At 56.3% G+C, this 21,959-nt stretch overlaps 1 protein-coding gene across 3 annotated transcripts in view; it reads right to left on the bottom strand.

Moving 5' to 3' along the window:
- HOMER3 (homer scaffold protein 3) overlaps nucleotides 1-21,959 on the bottom strand; it is a 38,977-nt gene that overhangs the window by 6,759 nt on the left and 10,259 nt on the right. The window contains exons 2-10 of one of the 3 annotated variants that reach the window (XM_073323814.1): nucleotides 18,528-18,644; nucleotides 16,563-16,719; nucleotides 15,803-15,934; nucleotides 14,644-14,751; nucleotides 9,721-9,842; nucleotides 7,607-7,763; nucleotides 4,310-4,420; nucleotides 2,440-2,520; nucleotides 1,278-1,718 (exon numbers count right to left, since the gene is read on the bottom strand). In XM_073323814.1, coding sequence (XP_073179915.1) covers nucleotides 1,536-1,718; nucleotides 2,440-2,520; nucleotides 4,310-4,420; nucleotides 7,607-7,763; nucleotides 9,721-9,842; nucleotides 14,644-14,751; nucleotides 15,803-15,934; nucleotides 16,563-16,719; nucleotides 18,528-18,541 — 1,065 coding nt within the window. In that variant the 5' untranslated portion in view covers nucleotides 18,542-18,644 and the 3' untranslated portion in view covers nucleotides 1,278-1,535. Of the gene's footprint in view, nucleotides 1-1,277; nucleotides 1,719-2,439; nucleotides 2,521-4,309; nucleotides 4,421-7,606; nucleotides 7,764-9,720; nucleotides 9,843-14,643; nucleotides 14,752-15,802; nucleotides 15,935-16,562; nucleotides 16,720-18,527; nucleotides 18,645-21,959 lie in introns of those variants that run through there. The other 2 variants (XM_073323813.1, XM_073323815.1) reach the window with 2 other exon arrangements.

Raw genomic sequence — 21,959 nt, 5'->3', positions numbered from 1 at the left:
CTGGCCAGGGATGCAAAGACTCAGTAAATAAAAGGACAATGAAGCAGCTACCCCTCCACCTTAACCTCACCCCCCTCCAGCAACACACACACGGCAGCTACCCCTCCACCTTAACTGCACCCCCCCCCAGCCAACACACACACACACACACACACACACACACACGGCAGCTACCCCTCCACCTTAACCGCACCCCCTCCCAGCCAACACACACACGGCAGCTACCCCTCCACCTTAACCGCACCCCCCTCCAGCAACACACACACGGCAGCTACCCCTCCACCTTAACTGCATCCCCCTCCAGCCAACACACACACAGCAGCTACCCCTCCACCTTAACTGCACCCCCCCCAGCCAACACACACACACACGGCAGCTACCCCTCCACCTTAACTGCACCCCCCCAGCCAACACACACACAGCAGCTACCCCTCCACCTTAACTGCACCCCTCTCCAGCAACAAACACACGGCAGCTACCCCTCCACCTTAACCGCACCCCCCCCAGCCAACACACACACGGCAGCTACCCCTCCACCTTAACTGCACCCCCCCCCAGCCAACACACACACGGCAGCTACCCCTCCACCTTAACCGCACCCCCCCCAGCCAACACACACACGGCAGCTACCCCTCCACCTTAACTGCACCCCCCTCAGCCAACACACACACGGCAGCTACCCCTCCACCTTAACCGCACCCCCCCCAGCCAACACACACACGGCAGCTACCCCTCCACCTTAACTGCACCCCTCTCCAGCAACACACACACGGCAGCTACCCCTCCACCTTAACCGCACCCCCCCCAGCCAACACACACACGGCAGCTACCCCTCCACCTTAACTGCACCCCTCTCCAGCAACACACACACGGCAGCTACCCCTCCACCTTAACCGCACCCCCCCCAGCCAACACACACACGGCAGCTACCCCTCCACCTTAACTGCACCCCCCCCAGCCAACACACACACAGCAGCTACCCCTCCACCTTAACCACACACCCCCCCAGCCAACACACACACGGCAGCTACCCCTCCACCTTAACTGCACCCCCCCCAGCCAACACACACACACAGCAGCTACCCCTGCACCTGAACACCAGTGCGCACACACACCCTGCCTGTTCTTTACACCTGTGCCCTTCCACTGACACACACAGAGAGGTTATCCCCTACGCCAGCACAGATGCCCATGTCCTCACCCCTACTCATCACATACCCATGTGGACAATCCCCTGCCACGGCCCTTCTCACACGTGCACGGAAAACACATTCCTTTATTGATCCCATTGCTGAACTTGCCCCAGCAGCTTTGGCTGGAGTTCACCTCTTGGTACCTGGGCTTGACCCCCCTGGCCTGTGTGGTCTGAGCATCACCCTGCTGCACACTGCACGTGGCAGGAGTCTGGGAGCTCAGGTCTTCCACACGTCAGCCATCTAATTGGACCAGCGTCTGGAGATGCAATGCCAGAGCTGTCCACAGGCCCAGCAGAAACTCTCTTCTCCTGGCCTCTGTCCAGGCTTGGAGCTGCAGGCCTAGGATAAGAGCACGTCGGTCTGTCTCCACACCACACCCAGCACCCGGTCACTGTGCAGGACGATGCTTGAATATATTCTTTGCCTCATAAAACCAGAGTCCTGTGTTGTGAGCAGAGCCTGTATCAGAGTCCCAGGCCCCAGTGGTCCCTGACGGGCAGAAGCAGGCAGCCCTCTCGGAGCCTGGATAGATGGATTGAGAGAGCTGCCATCTGCTTTCTGCCTAGGGGTACAGAGCAGCTTGCATCCCTCTTTGCCTGCCCTCCCCTGTGAACCCGCTGGAGTCAGAGCTCCACCCCCGAGGGGGTCAGCTGGCAAGAGACTCTCCAGCTCCCCTTCCCGCAGGCTAGGAGCATCCTCTGCCCAAAATGGGGCCCAGCCAGTGAGGGCTGCCTGGGGATGGAGGGTTACAAGGCACCGCCCCGCCCCAGCTGCATGTCCAGCAGGACGCATCAGGCTCTGGGGGAAATGTGATACGCAGAGAGGGTTCGTTATCTTCTCAGTTCACGCTGGGTGTGTGCATGTGCTGGGTGTGACTGCCATTCTGTGGGGCGTGGGAGGGAGGGGAGAAGGAAGTACATCCCAATCCTGTTGCCCAGCAGCACCCCAGGAACACACAGGATGGGGTCCCCTTGCTGACCACGGCTGGGGAAATCATTCCCCTGTCAGCAGCTCTGCAGAAAGAGGAAAGGGGGGGCCCAGCCTAGTTCGGCTGGAAGCAGAGTGAGAACCCCAGACCTGCACCCTCTTGGGCACAGGGGAGAGGGGTGTAGCTGGGACGGTGGTGCCGGCCGTCCCCTGGTCTTTAATGGTGCATCACGATGGATCAGTCCAGACAGTGGAGTGCTGTCCCCAGACCTGCCATTCTAGATGGGATCTCCCCGGCCAACCTCCCCTCTGTCACCTGCAGCTTCTGCAGCATTTCCTCGCGCTCCCCCTCCGTCTCCCACTGGCTGCTCTTCTGGCTCTTCAGCTGCTGAATTTCCTGAATCACAGAAAGGAAAATAATCACTGCCTGGGCCAGCCCCGTGCTCCCTGAGCCATCGCTTCTGATGCAGCCTCCGCGGTCATAGGCCATGCCAAGCCAGGAGACCGATGCCACGTTGTGCTAACACCCCACCACAGGGGATACAGGTACGCAGCCCCCTCAACCCTCCCCTGACTATGGCCAAAGCCAGGTTCCCTGGCTCCAGGCCCTCCACCCCCAGCCCCCCTGGCTTAGCCCATGCTGCTTGTCTGACCACCCCCACAGGGCACGTCTACACTGCAGCAAGGGGAACAGAACTGGCCCACTAGAAATCCCAGTGCGGATGGTGCAGCTGGGGCTGGAGCTTGGGCTCTCAAGCCTGGGGCCTGGCTAGGAGCATGAGCTGCCACCCAACCAAGTCCTGTTAGGGTGAGTCTGTCTCCCACGGTTGGAGATGTAGATGCACCCACAGTGTCCTGCTCCAGTGCTCACACCCAGGCCTTGTCTGTGCCGCCCCCTCCTGATCCTGCCTGCCTATTGCCCACCCTTTCCTCTGGTCCCCACTAGCCCGGGAGCCTTAGGTCTTAACAAAACAAAGAGCAGATTAACCCCTCCGCCTGCCCTCTGCTTGCACGCCACCTCCTCCTGCTCCCACTGCATCTTAGACTCCTGGCTCGGCTTGACTCCAGGGGCAAGGCCTCCCCGCGTACCCCTCACACCACGGCCTTTCCCCTTTCTTCTCAGCAGGTGATGGGGGCAGACGGAGCTCTCGCTCCAGACACACACTGAACAATCTGCAGAACAAACTCCCACCCCCACCCCTTGCCAGGAGCATCCCCCAGCGCTCCCACCCACCCGCTTGGCACAGCTAGGGAAGAAGGTGCAAATGAACAAAGCCCAGAGACTCTCTCCACATCTCCCTTCCCCCAGCCCCTGTAATTAAAGCTCTGCTTTCAATCATTAATGTACATGCTGTGAAAGCAAGAAGCAATAACTAGGCCAGAGGTTAAACATAGCTGCTGAGGAGAGGGGCGGGTATGTGGGGCAGGCTCTGCCATCTGCAGCTGAACCAGCTACACCAGAGGCTGTCATGGGAGGGGTGAGGCAGGGGCTGTCTGATGCCCTGGCCTGGGACCAGGAGCCTTCACATGGGGACTCTCAGGCTTCACACCTATTTAGCCTCAATCCTCTTTTGTGAGCAGGCCAGGAGGCCACACGGGGCCCCTCCAGTGCTGACCTGTGACCCTCTTCTCCTTGGGAAACTGTCCTCCCTTACGCAGGGGCTTTTCGCACCACTCTGCACAGAGGAAGCAGAACATGCTTCAGGAAGCATCTTGGGGCCCCAGGGCCCCGACAGACATCTGCTCCCCAGACTAACCAGCGAAGTGTAGCCCCAACAGCTGCTACGTTCGCTGGAGAGAGGTAGAGTGATGGGCACAAAGCCAACAGGGAGTGGGGGAAACGGCAGGGGTTTGCTAAAGGGCAGGAAACCGTCCAACGTTATGGAGGCTGGGGCTGGCCCAGTAAGATCTGGCCCAGTGCCACAGAACAGAGTTCTCACTCACCCATCTGGGGGTCATTACCTGAGCACGAACACAGGACTCCATGCCCTTCTCCCTGGGCCCGGGACAGAACTCGCTCTGAGAGCGGCGGGAGCGGACCAGGGGGGTCCCACAGGCCAGGGAGGAGGGGAGAGATAGAGGGTAGCATTGTGGGGTGTGGCAACGACAGGCCAAGATTCACTCCCTTGGGGCACTGCGGTCATTCAGCCGCTGCTCTGTGCTCTCATCTGCTCCACTGCTGTTACCTCGTCTTTAGCCTTGATCAGCAGCTCCAGCTCCTCCAGCGTCTGGTTCAGCTCCTCCTTGCTACCCTCGCTGGAGGAATCGTGGGCTCTCTGCAGCTCCAGTTCAGCCACCTACACAGATATGCAGGGAGGAGGGAATTGGGTCACGGTGCTGCGTGCCTGCCGCAGCTGGGCGCACAGGCCTGGGGATGCAGCTAAGGGGCTGGGCAGGGGCTTGCGCACTGAGGCAGGTTGAGACAAACCTTCCAGGTGATGAGCAAGGTGATTATTCCTGCCCAGAAGCCCCCGGACCCCAGCAGCCACAAAGAGAGGGAACCTCGTGGCTTCTAACTAGGACATGCCCACCCCACAATTGCAGACTCTGCTCCTTGGAGGATCTGGCACCGCTGTCCTAAAGCCCTCCTGGCCAGACTGGGGGGATATTTAAAGGGGAAGGATCTTTCCCACTGTCCCTCTCCGCTCAGTGTGTAAACATGGGCTGGTAAAGCTGGGAAACTCCACCCCAGCGCCCACCAGGAACAAGGTATCTGAGGCTTCAGTTTTCCATGGGCTGGCCCTTCACTCGCTATCGCTGCTACCAGCCCTTCTCCAGAGCTGGCCCCCACCTCTCTATGGGATTTCGGAGTGCCTGTCACCTTGGTATTTAGCTTCTACAGACCAAAGGCTTCCACGAACCCCCAACACTATAGCCGCGCAGCAGGGAACATGGGGCGGCAGCCATGTCTAGCCGCCCGCACCCCACGCTCCTTGGAGAGCTGCGCTGGGCATGGAAGATTCTCTTGCTGCTCTGTCTGTGCTGGGACGTTAGCAAATGGCACCAGGGACCCAAGGGTCAGGAGCACGTGACAGTCCCTAACCAGGCAAAACTCAGCCATGATCTCCTCCCCTCCTGCCAAGTACATCTCCCCCCAAGGCCCTCCCCCCCAGATACTCATTGCCTCTTCCCCAGAGGTTCCCCTTCCTCACAAGTACCCCTCTCTTCTTCCACCAGAATCTCCCCTCTCCTCTTCCCCCAAGTGTCCCTCTGCTCCCCCTCCAAACTCCAAGTCCAACCAGGTACCGCTCCCCCCCCTTCCCAGACTTTCCCCTCCCCCAGACTCAGAGACACAGGGCCTTTCTGGTGGCCCTTCAGCCCCTGCCTAGTGGCTGGAATCCTCAGTCTCACTTTGCACAGAAGCAAGATCTTGTCCAGTGGCTCCCGCCGGGCTGACCCTGAACAAAGATTCCCTCCCTCCCATCAGTGCAGATCACAAGCTCCAACAAACGTCAGAACCATGCTCTATCTATAGCCCCGTTCCCCCTTCCCCTGCAGGCTCACACTTCCAGCAAAGCTGGGCCAGCTGACATCAGTCGCACGGCCCTGCAATGTGTGCAGAGGGACAGGTTCTGCTCTCAGTCCCGCCTCTGTGGAGCCAGAGGCTCAGCTGCAGTCACTGGAGTTACCACAGATTTACACCAGTCTTAACGAGGGGCAGGGCTTGGCCCAGGCGCTCTCCGCTTCTGAAAAATGCTGCACAGAAGCTTTAATAATTAACCGGCAGAGGATTCGCTTTGAAAAGTTCATCCCAGGACCCGCACCTAGGATGAAAACCCTCGACCTTGTCGGCACTGAGCTCAGCTGGTGTGGTTCCAACAGGGGAGCTCCGGTAGAGGCGTGTGCGGTGGTGGGATACACCAGGCGACATGGGCTAGGCTGGGCCTGCAGCAGGCTTAGCTTGATGCTGGTGATCATAAGCTGCCAGATTCCCAGGATCACTGCTGTCATGATCCTCAGAGCTCTGGGCCCCTGGAGGCCACCCCTGACCCCATGATGGGAGCGCCTTGCAGTGAGTCAGCAGATGCTCTGGTTTATTAATGGGCAACTCTCTGGACACTCTTGACTCTTGATATTTTCCCCAGTTCTTTCAAGTTCCCGTTTATGGGGTCAGCCAGTCTCATTAGACCTACGACCATCCCTTTGGATGGCAGAACACTGAACAATCGGGGGATGGGGGCGGGATCGGCGGCCCTTGGTTCTGAGGCCCTTGGTTAATCCCCACAGCAGCTGTGGCAGGCGACGCAAACTTCCCTCTCCCACCACCCACGTGCGCACACCTCTGCCACGTGTCCCAGCCACGCCTCGCAGGGCGTCCTCTAGGGGCGAGAGGGAAGTTCATTCTTTGTGGCTTATTCAGTCCTTGGTGTTTCTGCTGAGAATTAGCATCAGGCCTTGAGACTCTCTTTGGGATGCTCACTGGATATTGGGCTGGAAACCACCAACGCATCACCTAATGGGACTACTGAACAGCCCTACGTTGCCTGGGAACAACGGCTGCTTCCTTCAGACCTGCATGTAACCCAAACTGGCCCAGAGGCGAAAAGACTCCACAACGCCTTTGCAAGGGCTCTGTAGTCCCTTCCCAACCAAATCCTGCAAAGACTCCCGCAGCTGCCTTCCCAAAACTCCTCTCCCCAGCAAGCCTTGCCGTGGGACTGTCACTCCTCCGCCCTGACGCAGTGTGCCTGCGGGATCTCTCCCCCACTAGTTAGGTCAACAGACCCTATTGTTCCTCCAAAGGCTGGATACAAGGGCCTGTTTGTCGGGATCAACGCCGCTGCTGTTCTGCTCTGAGCTAATTTTAGCAGTGTGAGTGTCTTTCACCCCATCTGTTGCCAGGCCAGACAGCTGCCCAGGTGCATGGCTTAGGGGCAGGAGGTGAATGTGACGGGGAGCACAGCCCTCACTCATCACGGGTGGCAGCTGGGGAACCTCAGGCAACAGGAGTGAGAGAGAAACACTCCCACATGCTCTCCTCCCCACCCCCACCCTGCTGTACCAGCCATCCTGCAGGAAGGGAGGGCAGGGGAGCAGGACCTGCTGTCACTCAGCAGCATTATCTTTGGCTCCTTAATAAATGCTGTCCAGAGGCAACGTGGGGCGGGGGGGCATGTGGGGTCACATGTCCCCTCGGAGTCACTGCTTGGCTTGTACTGAGTATGCTCAGTAACAGCTGTTGAAGCTGCTGTCCTCACTGACCCCCCAGTCTGATGAGAGGTCCCATCCTGCTGGGCTCTTAGGAAGGGGACTGAAGTTTGGGGATCTAACTCTCTGGAGCCCTCACCTATCACCAGCAAACAGGAGGCAGGACAGCAGGCTAAATGGCCCAGTGATCTGATCCATTATAGGAACAGCCGTAACCCGCTGACGCCCAGGTAGAACCCTTCATCTGCAGCCGATCTCCCACTGACACCCAAAGCATGTGGCCCACAAGCAGATTTGAGACCAGGGTGCTGCCTTGCCCCATTCCTTGTGCTCACCCGCAGCTGCAGCGTCTCTGTCTCCTCCTGGTACGCGGCCAGCTGCTTCTTCCACTGCTCCACGCTGGCGTTGGCTTCCTGAAGGGCAGCCACCAGCTTGTTGTTGTTGTCCTGGAGGGTGAAGAATTCAGCTTCCCACTGAACCTCGGGCACCGAGCTGCAGGAGGGGGCAGGGAACCACAAGCTGGGAGTGAGAGGCAGGGAGAGAGGTCTCTCCTCCCCTGGGGGTGTTTCAGCAGAGAGGCCTCCCTTCCCCCATTGGGCAGCTTTCTGAAGAGCCAATGCCCAACACAGACATGCCCTAATCAGAGCCAATCCCGCGGGATGGGACCTCAGGCCACCGTGACCCTGCCCATCCAGGGGCTGCTCTAGCCTAGCCTTGGTGTCCTTCAGAACACCAAGGAGGCCGTCCTGGAAACCATGGCTTCGGCGCTGAGCAATGGTGAGTTCCAACACAAGACAAACACTGCAAGCTCCCGTCAGAAGCGCAGGTCTGCTGGCGACAGGGACATGGCCTCCTCCTGGGCAAACTGCTGCCCTGCCTAACTGTCCTCCCCCTTGACATTCCGCCTGGGACGTGCCATTGAATGTGGCTGGGGAGAAGCCTCCCTCGCCAGCTAGGGCTGGGTTAAACGACCTGTAGATGGAGAGTCTTGTCTTTAATCTCTATGGCAGGGCTTTGACCTACAGGACCCCCAGGTCTTCTCCCTGATCCACGGGTCAGTGGTGACCACATGCTCCCAGAGGGCAGAAGGGATGGGGCTGCTACGGCCGCCCAGGCTGCTTTCAACCTGGTCTCGATCTCACTTCCTGAATCTAGACACTTGTGCCAGGCCGGAGCCTGTGTATGTTTCCTGCCATTGCCATGTTTGGCTTTGGGAATCGGGAGGGGGGCAGGGGATGAGCAACCATCCACATGGCTCCCACCATAGCAGAGGAGCAGCTGACAGGATGCCTCAGCTGTCCGGGAGCAACATGCTTGCATGGCACTGGAGCTGGGGATGTCCCCCTGCCAGATTAGCAGCCACGGCAAGGAGGCTGAGCTGCCAGGAAGGGGCTTTGCAGCCTGGGGCTTGGAACCCACCCAGCTGCTCTGGCTCTGAGTTTGCGTTGCAGTAAAGTGACTAAATGGAACCAAACTAAACCCCAGAGGCTTTTGTGGGGGTCAAATGACACTTAGCTTCAAACACCTCCTAACATGCAAACATTGTCATTCCCCACCCCCACGCCAGGCAGTCCCAGGGCAGAATCCAGCCCAAAGACTTCAAAAGAGAAAGGGACAGGATCTGCCTGGAATCCCCAGGAGAATTACCACCAGCCCAGCCCTGAGCCAGGTAGACAGGTGTGAACACCGGACATCTCAGACCAAGGACCTGGGTAGAGCCCTCCCTTCGTCTCCACTGTGTGTACAAGCTGCTTGGCCAAAATGCTTCAGCCCTGAGCTGCAGCGATCCCCTGGTGGGGGAATGGGGAGGGATGTATGGATGGGGGCTCCGACTGCCAGAAGCTGGGACTGGACGACAGGGGATGGATCACCCGATAATTGCCCTGTTCTGTCCATTCCCTCTGAAGCACCTGGCACCAGCCACTGTCAGAAGACAAAAAGAAAAGGAGGACTTGTGGCACCTTAGAGACTAACAAACCAATGAAGTGAGCTGTAGCTCACAAAAGCTTATGCTCAAATTAATTTGTTAGTCTCTAAGGTGCCACAAGTACTCCTGTTCTTTTTGCGAATACAGACTAACACGGCTGCTACTCTGAAACCTGTCAGAAGACAGGATACTGGGCTAGATGGACCATGGGTCTGTCCCAGCATGGCAGTTCTTATGTCCTCATGTAAGGCAGCAGTGGGTTTTTAGGGGCAGCATGCAGCCAGAAGGAGAACAGAAAAGGGTCCTGCCCTGAGCACTAGGCTTGAGGTGGTGGGGGTCCCGGGGTTGTACCCTGAGTCTGTGGGAGCAACAGTGTTAGCCGGGGACCAGGGAGACAGGAAGAGTTAATTCCTCCCTGGATGGGAAATGCTGGGATCCCCCTTCCCTGCTGGGGACTGGACCTGAGAGTGCCCTGAGCAGCTGGGCTGGGACCTGAAAGCCCCAGCTAGGCCCTTGCCTCACCCTTCGGAGAGCATCTTCTTCAGCCGCTCCTTCTCCGTTGTTATCTCGACGTCGGCGCTCTGGCTCCGGAACAGCTTATCGTCTCCCGGCCCATTGGAGCTGATGACGGTGCTGGGCAGCACCTGCAGGGGGGTTACCATGCGTCAGGCAGATCTCTGGACATGTGGTCACCCAGCGTCTTACATAGGCTGACTCATTAGAAGAGCTCAGGTGTGGGGCCCTGTAGGTCAGTGCTCTGCACTGCTGTGGGGTGACCCCAGGTTCCGTTCAGCTCCTGGGGTGGGGGGGGGGGGAATGGAGCATCTCATATCACAAGCAGCAACCCCTGTGGCCTGCCTAGACATGACATCAACAGACGCTGAACGGAGAGATCCCCATCTCAGCTCCAGGAAGGCTGCCAAAGGCTGCCGGGCTTTAGACTGTGGAGGTTAAGGTGTGGGAATCTCCAGAGACGGATGCTGAAGGGGCTGGAATAGGACTGGAGAGGGGTGTGTGCTTCCTTCCCACCTGGTCTCTTTGTTTGATTGACACCAGCACTGATGCCCAAGGCACCAAAGGATGGGCAAAATATTTGGCCAGACAGACACACAAACTAGGTCCAAGGGAGAAATGGATAGATGGATGGAGGGATGGATAGATGGAGGGATGGATAGATAAATGGTTGGAAGGATGGATGGATAGATAGAGGGTGGGAGGGAGGGATAGACAGATGGATGGAGGGATAGAGGGATGGATGGATGGAGGGAGCGATAGACAGATGGAGGGATAGAGGGATGGATAGATGGATGGAGGGGGGGATGGATGAATAGATGGATGGATGACAGAGGCACAAGTTTGTTTTCATATTAATAAGCCCCTCTCCACACTGGTTAGTGGCTCCTGTATTCACTGCCCCAGCCCGCAGTGACGCCTTGTGCCTCTGGCAGGAGTCCTAGCACAAAAATCTCTGAGCTGGTGGACTCAGAGCCCAGCTGCTCCATGATGAGTTCACCAGGCATTCCTCGCTCTTTATGTGCATTTTTTTTAAGGTGGTAAATTCTTTGGCCCCAAACTTGTGGCTTCAGGGGTTCAGGCCCTGCTGCCCCACCCCTCTGCCATCTGCCTTGTTCCCCGGGTGGCTCCAAGACATAGTAACCTATAAACCTGTCAGGGAGATGGAGATTGTGGATCCTGCAGGGGCCCATGGCTAGTGACTGGCCTGCTGGGTAGGACGCCTGAGTTCAGCTGCCCAGACTAGTTTCTGCTCCTTGGGTTAGCGGGTGAGCGGTGAGCTTGGACAAGAAGGGAGCCCCTGACGGCCAGAGATGGAGAAGGCAGGAGCCACTTATACTGTAGTAGTACCCGCCAGGCGTTAGACGCTTTCCGAACGCAAGGGAGATGCAGTCCCTGCCCCAGAGTGCACTCCCTGCTCCATGGCACTGTCGCTCCCTGCTTGCATCAGGACAGAATATCAATGGGATTTATCAAAAGATCCTTCCAGATTGTTATCTGGGGAGAATAGACACCACAGAGCAGGAATGTATATGCAGGCGGCACAAGCAGATTCTATACCCCGCAGCCACCTGAGAGCCCCCAGCTCCTTGCACGTCTGCTGACAGCAGGGAAGAAAGTAGGCACAGAAATTACAAACTGATCTATAAAAAGACAGCTTGAGTGCTAGACATCAAAGCCCACCCAGTCTGGGATTGGCTGAGACTTCTCCTTCCAGTCCTGGGACCAGTGGAGTCCTCCAGGGTTTATGGGTAGCCCACAAACACCCAGACACCTGATCTCAGTGACTTTCCAGGGTAAGGACAACCACCTGACCTAGGAATCTGCTGATGCCTGTAAATGAGCAAGACAGGGCCCTGTGTGTGGAGAGGCCTGAAGAGAAAGGCGCTGACCAAGAAGGGTGACTAGGAATGTCACAATCCCAAAGTGCTTTATAAACACACACCCCTGCCTGCCTGCCCACTTATCTATCACCCCCATTTTACAGATGGGGAAACTGAGGCAGGGGAAGGGGAAGAGTCTGGTTTCCAATAGAGTGAATGGGAGCTGAGGGTGCTCAGCACCTAGGGACATTTTCAAAACTGCCCCCTGCTTTTAGGGGCCTCACACTGTGGGGCGCCCAACTCGAGACACCTTGGGTCTGTGGAAGCAGGACATGATGGACAGGTAAATGGCCCCTAAGAGGAGGGCTGCTGCAAACTGAGATCCACAGCTCTGAAAGTCTGAAGCTTAAGGACACTGGAGCTGAGGGAAACACAGGGAACCAGGGAGGCTGGATCAATCAGTTATTTACGTGTGAAGACCCAAAAACAGCAGGCAGCAAGAGGGCATCTGAGGGTGTTTGTACAGGCTGGCAGCAGCGTGCAGGACAGGGTGTGTGTGTACAGGCCAACGATGGACTGTATGGAAGGGTGTGTATGTGCAGGCCAGTGGAGGGGTGTGCAGGACAGCGTGTGTGTCCTGGCTGGCAGTGGCCAGGGAGCATGTGTCTGTACAGGCAAGCAGCAAGGTGTATGGGATGGTGCATGTGTGTACAGGCACACAGTGAGAAGTATGGAAAGGGTGTGTGTGCAGATGCCTGCAGGTTGGTGGGGCATGGGAGGGGCAATGCAAGTGTGTGCATACAGCCTAGCGATGGGGCGGGTGTGTGTATACAGACAGGCAGTAGGGTTATGGGCTGTGTGTGTAGACGGCTCTCTCCCTAGATCTCTCCTGCCTTACCGGGCTCGCTGTAATGCAGCAGCTGCCCCAGGTGAGGCTACGCCCTGACAAGGGGTGCAAACCCAAAGATTGTGCTGCGAGTGGTCGCCCCGGGGGCGAGCATGTAATGTTGCAGGAGGTGGGATATTAATCCCTCACATGGGAGCTGGAGTATCAGTCGCCTGCCATGGAAATGTACCATTTCCAGAGCAGCATTAGCTCAGCTGACAGGGCATTCTATCTCAGAGACTGCAGCGCCCAGCACGCTCCCAGGCCCAGGCCTGCTGAGTGCCTGCCAGTGCCAGACCGGACAGAGGAGGAGGGCAGCCTGATTCTCCCCTCACTCCCCCCAGCTTTACATTGATCTAGCGTCTCTGAAGTCGATGGGGCAGCCCCCGGTCGAGGCTGGCGTGAGAGGGGAATGAGGCCCCGTGTTGTCTCCAGAGCAGGTTTTACTAAGCACTGGAGGCTGAGTGACATGTAGGGGGCGACGTGCGCCCTGCAGCAAGAGGTGGGGGTTCAAATTCCAAAGAGCCAGCTGCACTCCCCAAAGGAGCAGAGCCGGGGAGAGCCATGTATAGCTCCATGGATGGAAGGGCTGGGTGCCCGGATCTCAGGCGATGAAGCAAAGCACTACGAAGGCAGAGCTGGGAATTAGACATGCAAAGCGTTGCAGAGGAAGGAGCAGCCCACCTTTCTGTGGCTGGGGGGGGGGGTGTGCGGGTGCAGCAGGGGAGATAATTCTCCCCACCTGCCTGCTCCATCCTTCCAGTCCTCCTCCAGCAGCAGTCAATCTCGGATGGTGCAGAGGAAGGTGACCTTGCCCACAATGCACCTGGCCAGTTGACACAACTTCCCCCACCCAGACACTGGTATCATGGCCTTGCGCGTGGTATGAGCACACGGAGGCAGCAGACGAGGCTGTCAGCGAGTTGTGTGCTGTAACAATGGTGGCCCTGACCTGGTGCTCTGCATGAGGCTGGCGGGGAAGGCTGCCCACTGCCTCTGCCTCCTCCCTCCCACGCACAGAAGAGGGGGAGAGATGAGAAGGAAGCATAAAGGGCCGATGCCTCATCGCCTCATCCCACATGCCCCCTGCCCAGTGCCCCCTGCACCCACCCCCCTTCAGAGCAGTAGCCAATGTGGTCAGGTTGCCTTGGTCCTGTTTTAGTGCTGCTGAGTTGAATAGGCAGCAGGGAACGAGAGGAGAGTCGCTGACACCCTCTCCTGAGCTGCAGTTACACTGAGCTGTTCTGAACCAGCAGCTGCTTTAAGCCCTGCGCTGTGAGCCTGCACCGAGGTGCTGGAAGTGTTCTGTCCCCAGTACACACCGGCACATTCTACCTGGTGTGCAGAGCAGAGCCCTCCCCATGACTGACTGATCCCAGACTGGCCCCTGGAGCTCTCACACGATGACCCATCGCTTCGGTGGGCGCTGGCTCTGCTGCCCCCACTCTGCTCTCTATTCCCTTCCCCATTTCCCACCCCTTAGGGAGAGAGAATGGGAGCCTCGTTGGAGAGAGTTCTCCCTTTGCTCCATCATGTATGGCATTTCCAGTCTCTGCAGAGCTTCCTCCTCCTCCTCCTTTTCCTGCAGGCCAAGGTGCTGTTCGCACTGCCTCCTCCTCCTCTGCTGCTGCTCCATCTGTGCTCAGCCCAGAGAACGCAGTGTCCTCATCCCCCAGCTCCCCTCCTGTTGCCAGGAGATCAGGGAAATGCACAGCCACCTCTGGGATGCACCCTCAGGGTGCACAGCTCCTGAAGAGCTGCCGTGGCTAGAAGAGGGGTAGAATGCACCACGGCCCGTCTTCTCTCCTCCGTCCAGCAGGCACTGGAGGCTGGTTTAGGGAGACAGCTCAAGCTTTCAACATGGTGCCAGGGAGACCAGGGAGGCTTTGGTCTCCAGGGGAGAGAAAAGTGGAGGGCTGGCTATCGACTACTCCACTCCATCAGCACTACCTTAATGAAATGCACCCAGGGGAGCCCTGGCACGGGCCATTCTCCGCAGACGCGGGAGTCCTTTTCTAGATGCTTTTGTAGATGTGACAGGGATTGGAACTGTGAAGGCCGGTTGGCTCAGTGCCCGATGCCTCCCATGGGGATTTGCATTCAGGGCCCTTCCTGATGGTGGCTAGCGCTCTGTGGAAAGTGATGGGCTCTGCCCCTGTTGCCAGAGGACAATGGGGTGGTGACCATTTTCCTTAGCAGCCCCACCCCAGCTGCCAAAGTTACCTGGTGAGATGTAATGTTCAGGGCAGGATTGGTCAGCTCCGTTTTATCCTGCGATTTTTCCCTTGCCAAACGGGCTGCTTCTTTCACCTCCTGGAACTTCTCTGCAAACTAGGAGGGGCAGGGGGGAGATGGGGAGAGGGTCACTCTACTGTCTTACAGAAACGTCCGAAAAGCGAGAACTGTCGTTAGGGTTTACTTCCCTCTTCCTGTCGCTATTTCTCCCTCTCTCTGCCTCTTTCCAGGGATCTGGCATGTTTTTTGCTTCCTCCCCAACCTAGCGGTAATGTCCAGAGAACGGCCCCACCCCATCCCAGACCAGGACCCAGAGTCCACACTGGCTTTTCCATTGAGCTCAGTGCCTGCTGGGCTGGGGTGTGTGGAGTTGAGTCCTTGCTGTGAGGGTGCCCATGCCGTACATATGTGTTCAGTAAAGTTGTCAGAAGTGGCTAAGTGCAATCTGTAGACATTTCTGAGTGTGCTTTGATCCTGCCAGCGCCCAGCGGGATGGCCAAGCTCAGGGGTGCTGAAACAATGTGTATAGTGGGGGTGCTGAGAGCCATGGACCCAAACTGTAAACCCTGTATATGATGGGAACCACTTCAAGCCAGGGGATGATGCAGCACCCACCACACCCCTCGTTCCAGCCTCTATGGCCAAGTTGCATGAATACAGACCGGGGCCTGAGAAGGGCTGTACAGGAGTCACTACTATTGTCACTTGAGCTAGACAGATCAAAGCTAGCTCAGGTGTGTCTACACGTGCTGCAGTTGCCCCTCTGACTGCAGTGTAGACAGACCCTTACACACTCAGGTAGGTCCTCAAGGGTACTGAAATCAGTGAAAGTTAGGAGCTTAAATACCTGTGAGGATCTGGGTTCTAGCAGCCTATGTCACTTTTTAAAATGTCACTTCCGGCACATGTGAAAATGTGACTCTGACATTCATTCTGTCTCTCAGAACATTTTAGGGCTTCCCAGTTCCACACCCCACCAGATCAGACTGTACCTGATTCTGTTCCCAGACCCTTCCTCCTCAGAGCATGGACACCTGATCGGATACTTCCTTTGGCATTCCTGGTGGATTAGATTATGTAGCGATTCCCCCCAGCTCCCACCCATTGCTTGGGTGGGTCAGCCTGCCATCAGGCCCTGCAATGTTACCTGGGAGAGGTGCTGCTCCGAGGCAAAGCCCAGCCCGTATACTGTGTTGGCTCGGCTGTCCGCCCATTGTCCAAACTTCTGGGAGGTTTTTGTGAAGGTCATGTTGGGGGTGATGGTGCTGTTGATGATGGCCTGTGGGGGAAAGGAATGGGGACTCTCAGTCAAAGTGGAATTGCTGTACTCTGCAAGATGGACTGTATTCTCCAAAGCTCTACAGCGCGGGATGGCTCTGGGAATTCCCTCACATTTATCATTCACCCATCATGGTGCTATACAGGAGCCTTTTACCTCTAGGACACCAGCCCAAGTCACCAGTGAGCAAAAGTCTTTCCAGTCGGACAGGCCATGTGACATGAATGGGTCCTGTGTCTAGGGCATGCCACAAAACCTGCCCCACAACTGGCATCATCAGAGAGGCCAAAAGGGTCAGAAGGACCAGAGCAGCCCTCAGAGGCCAAGAGGGGTCCCCCCAGCCACAAGGCCAGGCTCACCGGTGGGAGGAAGTGAGTCCCTGTGCTGGGCATGCTCTGTGCATAGGGCTATCAGTCCCAGCGCTGTCTTTCTACCAGCACTAAATTCACCTTGGATATTAACTACATCAGCGTGAAGAAACTGGCTGTAACACTTTCCATGCCCAGTTGTGGAGATGCTGGAGCACTCCATTCTGAGGGCTGCCCAGCATGGTGTCTGAGGGAAGCAGGAAGCACTCAGCGATCACAGCCCGAGAGATGCTTGCTGACAAGCTGCGTGGGGCCCTCACCTTGGTGCCGCCCACGCTGATGATCCGGTACACATTGCGCGTGGCATCGTAGAAGTAAGAGACAGTCAGGGCGTGTTTGCTGGCAGGGATCCAGTTCCGCTTCGTGGCCGGGTCGATCTGAAAAACGTGGGCCCGAGTGCTGAAGATCGGCTGCTCCCTGGAACAGAATGAACAGAACTGTTAAGGCAGCCGGGGGTGCTGAGCGCAGTCTGGGAAGCGAGCCGGCTTCCTGGCATCTGCATCGCACTCTGCAAAGCACACAGCATTTCTGCTAGTTCTCTCCTCTCCAGGGACACGAGGTGCTGAGCACCCCCAGCTCCCGCTGAGCCAGCACCTCTGGGGAGCACACCATGAATGAGCACCCTCCAGCCAAGTGTGGCTCAGCCGAAGGAGAGGCGACTCTTCGCCCCCAGGCTTGGAAAGGCTCTAGCATCCCCCACTCACCCCGGTCACCCTTTATTCCTACGGGCTCCCACTCCAGGCTTCTCCCTCTTTGGGATTCTTTGTACTTCTCCAGAGCAAGAGGGCCTGAGACACAGACATTCCCTGATGCTCTTAGCTGATGCCAGTGAGAAGAAAACTAAAGGCCCTGTAGCCCTTTTTGCCACCTCCTCCACCCCTTCCGTCAGCCATGGCAGCCAGCAGCACGTACACTGCAGAGCCCACCCCAGCTAAGTTTACAAGGGCTCTGCCCTGCCACCCCTGGCCTCTCCCCACTCTCCAGCTAGTCACAAGATCAGATGTCACGTCCGCAATAACACAGGGCAGGCCTCAGCGTCAGTGTGTCACATATGCAGGCATAGGACCCCAGGCTCTCGCATGCTGGAGCCCCTGCAGCGTAATCTGCGGGGGGAGTTACGCTAAGCTGGGGGGGCACATTATTTGGAGCCTGATTTGAATGTAGTACACCTAGCACCATAGCAGCTAGTTCGTGGTGAGTCCCTGCTGCTGCACCAACTCTCCTTCCTGTAGGGTCTGGGACTTGGTGCTCCTGAACAGAGTGTGGGGTGGAGACTGGGTTGGGGATTTGAGCACAGAAAATGTCTCCCCTTCAGCATGTCTCTTCCTCCCAAGGCTTATGCGTGGGACGCACACCCTGCAGCAAAGGTCACATCATGGGATTAAAGGCAGGTCACGTAAGAATGAATGAAAGGAAACACTTTACCACAGCCAGAGCATGGAATCAGCTGCTGCAGAAGGCTGGCGAGCCACAAGCCGGGGCTGGATTTTATGACCAGTAATATACAAGCTAAACCCAGCTCTCAGGCTTCAGGACATGACTTGAGCACAGCAGGAAGGCACTTGTCTCTGTGACACAATAGGCCAGGTGCATTAGGGCTCGAGGTCTTTTTCGGAATTCCTTTAAAACCTCAGGCACTGGCCATTGCAGACAGGAGCTGAGCGGGTGAACTTGAATTCGAGCTGATACATCCTAGACTCCAAGGCATGAAAACAGCTGGTGCGGCCCAGATATGACCCCTGTAACCCAGAAAATTACTTTCCTGCCCCCACTCGAGGCCTCCCTGTTGCAGTGAGCCAACCTACCCTTCCATCCAGAAAGGGCCAAGCCCACTACTGTAGCCAAGGCTTGAGAGGCTGTACGCTGTACTCCCCAGTTGCGGCTCTTTTCTCATTGCCCAACCCTGGACTCAGATCACATGCACAGCTGCACATGATGCTGACCCTGGGATCCCAGCCTGCTCCTTCTAAAGGGAGCTTTGGGATTTCCCTCTGGTCAGTTCGCCCAGCCCGCCCCGGATGTATTTTCCTAATGAGCCTCCAAGTCCCTGGTCTCCTCTTAACACATGCTGCATCTTATACACAGCTCATGTGTGGGGGTGGCGAGCCTAAGTCCTACCTTACCTCTTTGAGGCACAATTTCCAGCGGGTGGGAAACTAACACTCCTATCCATTGATCCCAGACCCCAGGGCAAGGGGCAGACAGAGATAAAGGCAGTTTGTTACCTAGTTGTTGACATTGGTTAGTAACGGCTGGACAGACTATTAGATAGTGAAGTTAGTATGCATCAGTCTTCCAGCAGCTTCCTAGATCTTGGTTTGGTCTCCTCAGTGATTCATTTCCTGGCAATGGAAAAGTCAGCCATTATTTGTCACACACAGCACAGAGCACCCATAGTCGGGCAGCATTTAGGAGGCTCACTTGGTCCCAGTCTCTCCAAGTCTGTAATTTGTAATGATTTCTCATCACCAGACATGCGGTCCGGCTCACAGGGGACGCCACGTAACTCAGAGTAACCACCCCTGTGCCGGAAGCAGGAGCACAGGGGCTGCCCTGGCTTTAGCACTATGCTATTTTTATGTAGTAAAGTGCTCTGGCTCCAGAGACTCTTCCCTGTTTATTGTGGTTTCACATCCTCTAGCAATAAATGCCTGGGACAAACTGGAGTGAAAAGTTTGGATTGGTTCCACAAGTGTGTCCGTAATTTGACCGGCTCTGAAATGGTGTTTGGTCACTTTTAATGGTACTGACTGACACGAGGTACCCTTCCCCTCCTCACACCCTCAGTAAGCAGGGCCAGCTCTAGGTTTTTGCCGCCCCAAACTCCGAGAATGCAACTGCCCAAAGAAACAAAAAAAGGGTGGCCGGAATACCGCCCCTGGAATTGTGCCGCCCGAAGAACGTGCTTGCTTTGCTGGTGCCTAGAGCTGGTCCGGTCAATGAGGCTGCGATCCAAATGGAAACTCTCCCACTGACCTCAGTGGGCTTTAGATCAGGCTCAGATGCACACCAGCTGTCCCTGCACAGTGATCGCCTCCCCAGAGAGAGAACGCTGCAGTAGCTGGGTGGCCGTGAGCTAGAACTGGCTACATTCGCCTCCCCCGCCACCTAGGGTGCAACTGACATCATGGCCCTCTTCAGGGCAGAGCTCAAGTCAGCAGGCCCCAGGGCTGTGAGGAACCTGTGTCATCGCTTTCTGCAGCTTTTCAGATTGGATGGAACATGGGAGATTTCAGAGTAACAGCCGTGTTAGTCTGTATTCGCAAAAAGAACAGGAGGACTTGTGGCACCTTAGAGACTAACCAATTTATTTGAGCATGAGCTTTCGTGAGCTACAGCTCACTTCATCGGATGCATGGGAGATGTTTATTGTTGCTAATTTTTGTCAATTAGAAGCAAGAGCAAACCACCCCAGGTCACCTGCCGGGTTATCGTCTGCAGCACTTGGCACAGACAGCAAAGGAGCCAGCCCGTGAATCACCACCCTGGGGGGACCCCTTTACAGGTCAAAGGGGAGCCCATTTCCCTGGGGTGTTCAGTCCTCGGGCTTGCTACTGAGGCTGCCCCGGGGGGGGGGGCGGAGTGGGAGGGGTCAATTACTGCTGGCTTTTAATGACTGAAAACCACCAAAATCTTTGTATTGATTGCTCCAAGATGGGCAAGACTCAAGGGACAGTCAGACTGGCTGCTGATGGTGTAATTGTGAGACAATAACCGCACAGGGCAGCACTACTTTGCCCCCTGCAGATCCCAAGGAAAGGGGAAGAAAACGGCAGGGGAACGCCATGTAAATAACAAAATGGACCAGTTCCAGTCTGCTGGCCATTTCACACCTTTTCTTTGCACAGGTACCCCAGGCAGCCTCCTCACCCAGTACACTGCTCCAGTCCTGATACTCTGCACTGGAATAGGTGCTGCCCGGGTGCCATGCTGTGGAGGGACAGTCTGGAACTTCCTGCTCATGGCTGTTGTCTGAGCTCCACTCATGTGCCAGCTGATGCCCTAAGGTCTTTCCTGAAGGTTGGAGCTACCAGACTTCATACTAACAAGGAAAGTTGTCTGTCCCTCCAGGCGACACAGGTCCAAGCCTCACCGACTCCCCAAACCAGACAGGTACCAATCACCTCCGATGTTCCCCATTTGAACAGGTGACAAATTGGCTGCTCCTGCAGCATAGCAGGGGCTGCACCTCGATGCATATTTACCTGCTGCAAGGGAGGCAATTCCTGCATCAAGGCAGTTTCCGAGGGGCTGAGGAAGCCAAACATACAGAATCCAGGAAGCTGTCTTACCACCCTGCTCCTCTCATTGAAGCTGGGAACACCAGCCTTACACTTGCATGTCCATTTGGGATGTGGCGGTTAAAGCAGTTATGTATGCCAGGGCTCCTCAGTTCTATTCCTGACTGTGTGGCCGTGGGTCCAGTCCCTACCCTTTGTGTGCCTCAGTTTCCCCATCTACAAAATGGAGTTAAAAACACTGTCCTATCTCCTAGGGAGGCTCCAGTCACTCATGCACCTTCAGGCCATCAGCTGGAAAGTGCTAATGAAGGGGAAAGGGTTGCATGCATTGCATGCTGGGATATCAGGGACACCTCACCGTCCTTCTCCCACTAGAAAACAAAACTAACTTGCACACTGCACGACAGTGGTAATATTTGGAATCTTCTCCCTCTCCAGCACTCAAACTTTCCTCCACCCCTGTTAATACGAGCCTGCTTCCTGGAATGGGGGAGCCAGCTTAATGGGCCAGGATGCCGCTTCCTACCCCTAAGTACCCAAGCTATGAATGAGTCATGATGCTTCTCTGGCATATGAACAGTGCTCTGGGAAGCAGCTGCTTGGACTTTGATTTCAAAGCTCACCCAGTTGCCTCCAGCTCTTCTAGTTCTCTATAGTTCATGCTCCCATATAGTGCAGAGCCCCAAGGCTATGGAGAGCTTCATGCTCAGTGTAGGAGAATTACAGAAATGCTTTGAACAGATACTACACTTGGTTATTACGAATCTCTCATCAGCAGCACTTCCTGGGCCGCAGGCCCCTCTCCTGGTGCTGGAGTTGTTGGGGGAGGGGGCCTTCTCTTCACTCCAGCAAATAAGAGGGTACAGAAATTCATTGTGGAGGAGTCCGGCTCGTGGATAAGACCTGCCTCTCGGGTTTTGCTTTTTTGTTTGACAAGATCACAGCAAGAGCTGAGAAACAAAAGCCTTCCCAGGATCTGAGCGACAGAACGAAGCAGGGAGAAACAAATGACAGAAAGAAAGAGAGGAAGGAAACAGGCTCTACTGGAAACTGAAAGGGAGAGAAGATATAGGAACCGAAAACATGCCAATGAGAGACACCAGCTTTGGGGAGGACTTGGTGAAACAGCCAGTGACCGCCCAGGACCTGAGGGCAAACCCTCCACGGGCCACACAACAGTGACTTACATGGTCTCCACCTAACCCTTCCTGTAATTTTTTCTGCAACTAAGTACCACCACACTGCCTGGCACAATTCAGCACAGCTGACAATATCTGCTCAGGAGAAGCCCAGACAGGATTAGCAAAGTGGGGGCTGTGGGTCAGGAATGAGAGGCACTGGCAGGGCTATGCCTGAGAACCCAGAACTGGAATAGCTGTAGGGCGGGGGCTGCAGTTTAGGGCTGTGGGGCATGAC

This window comes from Lepidochelys kempii, chromosome 25, assembly GCF_965140265.1.
Source record: "Lepidochelys kempii isolate rLepKem1 chromosome 25, rLepKem1.hap2, whole genome shotgun sequence".
In the NCBI taxonomy this organism is placed as follows: Eukaryota; Metazoa; Chordata; order Testudines; family Cheloniidae; genus Lepidochelys; species Lepidochelys kempii.
The sequence above is the reverse complement of the archived record's forward strand: the minus strand, read 5'-3'. Positions and strand labels throughout refer to the sequence as shown.